At 36.1% G+C, this 8,241-nt stretch overlaps 1 protein-coding gene across 1 annotated transcript; it reads right to left on the bottom strand.

Moving 5' to 3' along the window:
* Positions 1–5,005: 5,005 nt before the first annotated feature.
* LOC110106425 (putative kinase-like protein TMKL1) lies at positions 5,006–7,713 on the bottom strand. The gene is made up of 2 exons (XM_020836331.2): positions 6,936–7,713; positions 5,006–5,731 (listed from the first exon to the last, which is right to left on the bottom strand). Exons 1-2 carry the CDS (start codon positions 7,450–7,452, stop codon positions 5,178–5,180), a joined length of 1,071 nt encoding a protein of 356 aa, XP_020691990.1. The 5' UTR covers positions 7,453–7,713; the 3' UTR covers positions 5,006–5,177.
* Positions 7,714–8,241: the final 528 nt, after the last annotated feature.

Raw genomic sequence — 8,241 nt, forward strand, 5'->3', positions numbered from 1 at the left:
CGATGGTCAGAAAGAACTCCAGTGGAGGTCGATAAACTGTTGGAAGTCTATTGGTGATTGACAAATGGGTGAAAGTCTGATGGTGGCCGAGAAGAACTGCAGTTTTCGACGAACGGGCAGAAGTCCGGTCGTGGTTGATGAACAGGCGGAAGTTTGATGGTGGTCGAGAATAACTCTGGCGATGGTTGACAACAGGGTGAAAGTCCGGCCATGCTCGATGAACAAGTGGAAGTCCGACGGTGGTCAACGAATGGGCGGAAGTCTGATCGTGGTCAACGAACATGCAAAAGTCTTGCGGTGGTTGACGAACGGGTGGAAGTTTGGCAGTGGTCGGCGATGAGGAAGCTCACAAATTCTTCCATTATATTCCTTCTTTCTTCCTCTTCTTCCTCTTCTTCCTCTTCTTCCTCCCCTCTCATGAAAACAATTGGGGCGATTTATAGTTTTTTTTTATAGTGATATGTCTTATAAATATGGGGAAGATCAAGGTCAAAATGAGAGTGGTTTGAATGAGCAGCCGATATTGATCTCTTTGATCGAGGACTATTTGTTGATCATTTGAATGTCTTAATGATAACAGAATTCGACGATTCTCGTTGAGTCGCTCGATTTGACTATAAGCATGTGATGTTTGGAATTCGTTTGGTAGTTCAAATTATGCTTTGAACCATTCAAATATGCTTTGGACTCTTGATTTGAGCTCAGATTAGACTGATTTTGGTGTCGTTGGGTTCGTCTCACCGAGATGTTCAATTTGACAATAATTTTGATGAAGTAGGAATTAGGATGGCCCCAATATAAATATTTTGAAGCCTCCAATTCATATTTGCATCGAAATTCGTGCTCTGATCAAGACGATTTTTCGTAACATATCAATTTGGATATGATTAAATTAATCCCGCTTGTCTAAGGCGGTCATTTTTACATCATTAATTATATTTTGATTAAATTATTTATACTATTGATGATATTAATTAATCCCACTCATCGAGTCAGATTAACAAGATAATGAGGGATGCTAAAATGCTCAATAATCAAAATTTACTTGGAAATTGACTTAACTTTAAATTTGGTAAGTGGTTTATTAATTAAGGGCTTTGGGAATTTATCAAGTGGTTTATGGAATAAAGGCATTGGGAAGATTCTATCTTGGGGTGCAAATGAGTTTGTTGAGTCGACTATTTGTCTAATTGATTTAAGCTCGTTTAATTTTTATTGAGCTCGAGCTCGAGCTTATTTAATGTTCGAAAAAATTATTAGGCTTGAGCTCGGCATGATTACGTAGCTCGTTAGGAAAGCTCGAGCCTGACTCAAGATATAATTAAAAATGTTTAGTATATATTTTGTTATAGTATTCTGAAATTTATTTTGAAATATATTTTAATTTAAACGAGCGGCTCGTCAAGCTTACGAGTTGAGCAGAATCGAGCTATGCTTCAGTGTAGGTTCGAGCTCGAACACGTAGCTCGATAAGCTTACCTCATGAGCTTGTTAAGGAGTCGTGTTCGACCCTACTCGCAAGCCGACTCAGCTCACTTGCAACCTTAGTTAAAAAAAATTTCAATTCAATTCAAAAGCAGAATATAAAGACTTAAACAAGCCCAAAGATATATTAGGTGAATGGAAAGCTTAAACGCTTAAGCTTATCTCACTAAATTTAAAGTTCATTTAAATGAACTTAATCATCATTAAAATTAAAATCATAATTAAAAACATTTCTAAGCTTATATTTTCTAAGTAATTAAAACTATCTTTCCAAACTGGTAATGCATACTTTTTCATACTTCAATAAATTTAAATTAAAATAAATCTAATATTCATTAAAAATGAATTTAAGCATAGTTACATGTTGAGTTAAGCGGATAAATTAAAGCCCAAATGCCTGATAATGATTTTTTTCTGCTTATCAACTTAGACAACTAATCTTTCTCACCTTTCATAAGCTCACTTAAACTCAAACCTTTCATCAATTGGCTTACGTTATATGAATTTAACTTAGTTTAAGCTCCCGACAAACGAGATTTAGGTTTCATTTGAGACAATTTTTTTAATATTTTTTAAATCATCTTTCTAGTACAAATATTTTCTGAACTCAAAATTTTTGTACTAAAAAATTGCTTTAAAATGCAATAAAAAAGTTGTCCAAAACGAAGTCTTAAATTAAAATGCTTAAGTAGTTAAGCTTATATTTCATGATTGTTGCATGTTAGAATATTAAAAGTAATAGAAATAAACCATTTTCTGTCTTAGTTTTATACTAAAGCCCTACAGACAAATAAAAGAGCAATTGCAAGTGACACCAGAGATTTAAAAAGTTGCAAGGCTTGACCTAATTGAAATGATTCTATTAGTATTTATTATCAATTACAAATGATGTCATTCCCTATAAATTACGAACACGTTGATAAAACATAATAAATATGAATTATAAAGAATGAATTCAATGATAGAAGTTAGAAGAGTCTTGTAGCAAGGAAGTCATATTCAAGAGATCATTTGTTGTATTAATGAGCTTATAGGTGAAGGTGTGCATCGATACGATGATGCGCATCAACCTTATGGCTGATTTTATGCATTAATGTTGTTAAAGATGGCAAATGACAAAGCAGTGACCATCAGTGCTGATGTTTGACGGTGTGTATCGATCTGATAGGAGATGACATGCATTGATATAATTGGTGATAGTGGGAGATGAAGCGATATACGTGGTGAGGATACCATAGTGGTTGGGAATGGTTGAGAGACTATAGTCGAACGAAGGTGGTCAAAAGATCATAATCAGGCAATGTTGGTCAAAAAATTATAGGTGGATGATGGTGATTTGAGTATCGTAGTTGGACAATGATGATTAGAGTATTGTATTTGCTTAACTACAGTCCTCTTACCATCATTACCTTATTATGGTCATCCAATTGCCATCAAACTATTATGATCCCCAGAACACCATCACCTTACTATAATTTCTTCACCATTATCACCCGACTACGTACCTTCAAGCACCATCACCTAAATTAAAATAAATCTAATATTCATTAAAAATGAATTTAAGCATAGTTACATGTTGAGTTAAGCGGATAAATTAAAGCCCAAATGCCTGATAATGATTTTTTTTCTGCTTATCAACTTAGACAACTAATCTTTCTCACCTTTCATAAGCTCACTTAAACTCAAACCTTTCATCAATTGGCTTACGTTATATTAATTTAACTTAGTTTAAGCTCCTGACAAACGAGATTTAGGTTTCATTTGAGACAATTTTATTAATACTTTTTAAATCATCTTTTTAGTACAAATATTTTCTGAACTCAAAATTTTTGTACTAAAAAATTGCTTTAAAATGCAATAAAAAAGTTGTCCAAAACGAAGTCTTAAATTAAAGTGCTTAAGTAGTTAAGCTTATATTTCATGGTTGTTGCATGTTAGAATATTAAAAGTAATAGAAAGAAACCATTTTCTGTCTTAGTTTTGTACTAAAGCCCTACAGACAAATAAAAGAGCAATTGCAAGTGACACCAGAGATTTAAAAAGTTGCAAGGCTTGACCTAGTTGAAATGGTTCTATTAGTATTTATTATCAATTACAAATGATGTCATTCCCTATAAATTACGAACACGTTGATGTAACATAATAAATATGAATTATGAAGAATGAATTCAATGATAGAAGTTAGAAGAGTCTTGTAACAAGGGAGTCATATTCAAGAGATCATTTGTTGTATTAATGAGCTTATAGGTGAAGGTGTGCATCGATGCGATGATGCGCATCAACCTTATGGCTGATTTTATGCATTAATGTTGTTAAATATGGCAAATGACAAAGCAGTGACAATCAATGCTGATGTTTGACGGTGTGTATCGATCTGATAGGAGATGACATGCATTGATATAATCGGTGACAGTGGGAGATGAAGCGACATACGTTGTGAGGATACCATAGCGGGTGGGAATGGTTGAGAGACCATAGTCGAACGAAGGTGGTCAAAAGACCATAGTCAGACAATGTTGGTAAAAAAATCATAGTTGGCTGATGGTGATTTGAGTATCGTAGTTGGACAATGGTAATTAGAGTATTGTATTTGCTTAACTACAGTCCTCTCACCATCATTACCCTATTATCGTCATCCAATTGCTATCAAACTATTATGATCCCCATAACACCATCACTTGACTATAATTTCTTCACCATTATCACCCGACTACGTACCTTCAAGCACCATCACCTAACTATAATGTCCCAACAATTATCGACCGGTTATGGTTCTTTGACCACCTTCACCCCAACATCATCACCCAATGGCCCAACTATAAAATTTATATTAATAAAATTATCCTTTTAGAAGCCATATTTTCAACAAAATTAACCCAAACATTTCATTAAAATTAAATTTATTAGTATAAATTTAATCATCATAAGTTTCAAATAGATAATTTAATTTCCTAATAATAAATTAAATAATGAGTATTCAACATTAGAATATAATGGCGAGCAAGGAAAAAAAACTTAAACACAATATAATCAAATAATTTTCTCAACATATAATAACTTATCTTTCATGAACAAAACTTTTTTAGCCTCGCTAAGTTTTAGGCTTGACATCATCCGGCTTAAATTATTTTGGCTTAGTATAACTCAAGCCCTGACCAAAGAAGCCCAAAGGCAGTAGCATAATTGCATAAATCATTTATCATATTTTCCATCACAAAAATTCCATGATGCATGGCGATGACTGTAGAGATACTTCAAAAAGGTTATTCACATTAGGTTTTATATTGAAGGATGAATTATTGTGCACACGCCGAACGTCATCCAGAGCCCAATAAAAATGCGGCACGTCACCCCCTACTCAGTACAACGGCTCGGTATTAAATAATATGACTGCACCTGATTCGCCTATCAACGATAAACTATGTCCGGTGTACGCACAAAAAATATCCAGTTGAAGAAGCTGATTGTTGGTTGATCTTCATCTCAATTTAAAAATACCAAATGTATAGGAAGAAAGTTTGGAGAAGAATGTGTGGATATATATGTATATATAACTTTATCGGGTGGTATTTCAAGGACAAATATGAACAATCCCCCTCAATTCCAGAATTTTTGCTTCCCCATCCCCACATTCTGCACTGTAGGAATTCAACACCTGAATTCAAAAAAAAACAAACAGTCATCAATAGATCTCATTGCCCAATTTCTTCCAGCTTTCTGATAACCTCTCTGATATCTGGTCTAAGAGCAGGCAAAGGCGAGCAGCAAGCCATTGCCAGTTGATAGAATCTTCTGAGAAGAGCTTCAATGTTGGAACTCTGGTCTTTTCTTTCACTGATGAGTTCACTACTGAACACATCCGACATCTTCTGATTGAGCACCAACAACCTGCAACTCGTCGGTTCCTTGCGAGTGAGCATCTCGAGCAAGATGATCCCTAAGTTGTAGATGTCGGTCTCCATACTCGCCTCCTTTATCTTGATCAGCTCAGGGGCTTTGTAGCCCTCAACAGTTAAAGCCTCAAACATTCCTTGTGCTGCAACAGGTCTCAGTAGGAGATGAAGGCCGAAATCGGATAGGCGGGGCTGGAGATCATAATCCAACATAATATTTTTTGACTTGAGGTTACCATGAATGAGAGGTTTGTGTAATCCATTGTGGAGGTGATCAAGTCCTTTGGCAATTCCCACTGAAATGTTGTATATAACTTCCCATCTGTTAGATAAGTTGGACTCACGACTTTCACCTGCATAGAGATCATGCAAAATCAGACAGGCAAAACAGTATTCAAAAGACAACCTGCAGCAGGATGGTAATTTTGATGACAGGATTCAATTCACTTAATGCTCAAGCAAAGAACGATGAGATGGTTAGATCAGTAGTCTCAGTCACACTTAAAAAGAATCAGTTGAATTGTGATTCAAGGACTGAATCTGTTTTACCAAACACTCATATGTAGGGCTCATTTGGTTGCTTCTAGCTGAAAATATGGCTTAGAAAATGGAAAATTATTTTGTGCGGAAGTGGAACCCCGTTCGGATGCCTAAGCCCCCGGCTCGGTACCATTCAGTACTGCAGTACCGAGCATCGGTACAGCTTGGTACCGCGGATTGGTATGGCTGACGTAGCTCATTTTAATTGATATCCGGATGTACTGCGTTCGGCGTCCGCACAAAATAATCTCTCTAGAAATGATGTTCTCGGTTTCATTCATTTTATGCACAAATACACCTTTTTTGTGAGAAATTTAAGACAAATTTATACACACATCACATACGTAAGCTTCGAATCCAAGACTTCCTGTGAGCTGTGTATGCGCAAATACCAAAATTATCACATTTGAGAGAGTTGTGAGGAAATTTATGAAGATTGAAATTAATCTTGATTTCTAAATTCTAATTGCATATAATAAATTTCATCTTTTCTGTCATCAATGAGCCTTCAGCTCAAAACACAAAGAGTGGAACTCTAACATTAATGAGCAAAATGGTAGAATAATAGTAAATGATAAAAATGATGCCTCCTGGAGAAATGAAGCAGCTATCCTAAGTTCTCAATTTAGGGCCCATTTGCTTGCTTGCAGCTAGAAAACATATCCAGAAAAGCAATCAAAGTTGATAGATTCATATTAAATTGGATGCAATTAAAATCACCATTGATTTTGAGTCTCATAAATCCTCTAAAAACTCTATTATATCTAATGATTTTATTTCTCCCATAAATACTTAGAAACGAACTCATTTTTTTCAAATTTTTTTTTTGATCAACAAACAGCTAAAATAATCCTTAAAATAATAAGCAATCACATCGAAGTAACCAAAATTACGAGCGAATGGGCCAAAAAACACCCTAAAAATGCGAACTTTCACCATCTTCTCTTCCCAAAAATCGATAATACATTTTGTATTTACCCAATCTGCTTAGATCATTCCAAGAAACAAAAAAGGTACCTTTTAGAAACTGTGCCAAATTGCCTGCGGTGTAGAAGGGGTAAACGAAGAGCTTCTCCCCTCTCGGTCCCACGTATAGCGACCTAAGAGGAACTAGATTAGGGTGCCGGACGAGCCCAATCACCCGGATCGCCGGCAGAATCTCCTCGCTCCGGCCAATGCAGACCGGCCGAAGGAACCGGAGCAGCATAAACGTGCTTCCATCTCCGTCGGCGGTTCTCTTGATGCTGGCTCTGTAAAAAGTCCCGTAACTCGACTTCGCCACAACCTCACCCGGCGCGTTCAGGATGTCCTGGATCCTCAAATGCTCGCCACCCGCGAACACCACTAGCTCTTCTTCTTCAACCTCCGCATAGTCGAAATCCCCTATCTCCACGGATTCTTCGTGGCTTTTTTGTATGATTCGAACCCTTTTCGTGCGAATATAACAATAGAAGACTGCGGAGATGAGGATGAGAAGGAAAAGGAAGGGGAAGAGTACGGCGAGAATGATTCGTAAATGACCGTTCCATTTCATTTTTTGGCGACGTAGCGTTAGTCTGAGTTGGAGGAGCTCGGGAGAGTTGGCATTGATGAAGGTTTTAGGGATTTGGTAAAATTAGGTTCGTTAAAAGACGAAATTGATGGAAAATTCATTTTCATGGTGGGGTTGAAGAAGGGCAGGAGGAGAAATTTGACAGAAATTGTTAGGGTTTTCTTTGAGGCAGGAGAAAGAGTGAAGAAAGTTTTCGCCTTTGGGAACCCGCGCTACAGCAGAGAGGGGGGAGGTGGTGGAGGAGGGAGGAGGGAGGAGGGAGGAGGGAAGTGAAATGGAGTTTTTTCGTAGGTTGGAATGCCACGTGGAAGACAATCCGTGGTTGGATTGTCTGTAGGAACAATCGTGCGGTAGATCTAGTTCTTATATGATCGACTGAGCATATATAAATGTACATTTATTATATACGTGTTGAATTACTCAATTTAACTCGGCTTTATTGGAGAGGCGAATTTGGTAAAGTTAGCCAAATATATTTAAATTTTATTTGTTTAATTCTCTCTGCATATTTCAATCGGGATATATATATTGATTATCTTTTAAGGGCTTAAATTTATTTAATTTATATATATAAATAACATAGAACAATGGAGAATAAAGATTCATGTAGCCAAATACATATTGAGATAAAGACTTGATATTGTTGTTATTCTATATATAAATAACATGTAAATTTTATTAATTATAAAAAAATATTTCAGTAATACAATCTTGATGACGAAGATAAAATTACGTTGGGTTGTGACAAAAATTTATTGGATGAAAAATGGA

The sequence above is a fragment of the Dendrobium catenatum genome, unplaced genomic scaffold (assembly GCF_001605985.2).
Source record: "Dendrobium catenatum unplaced genomic scaffold, ASM160598v2 fragScaff_scaffold_948, whole genome shotgun sequence".
Taxonomy (NCBI): domain Eukaryota; kingdom Viridiplantae; phylum Streptophyta; class Magnoliopsida; order Asparagales; family Orchidaceae; genus Dendrobium; species Dendrobium catenatum.

Bases quoted from the DNA above. Each gene is read 5' to 3' on its own strand.
- LOC110106425 (XM_020836331.2), bottom strand. From the start codon at position 7,452: ATGAAATGGAACGGTCATTTACGAATCATTCTCGCCGTACTCTTCCCC. The intron at 5,732-6,935 runs GTACCTTTTTTG...ATCTCTATGCAG, and splicing joins TTTGGCACAGTTTCTAAAAG to GTGAAAGTCGTGAGTCCAAC.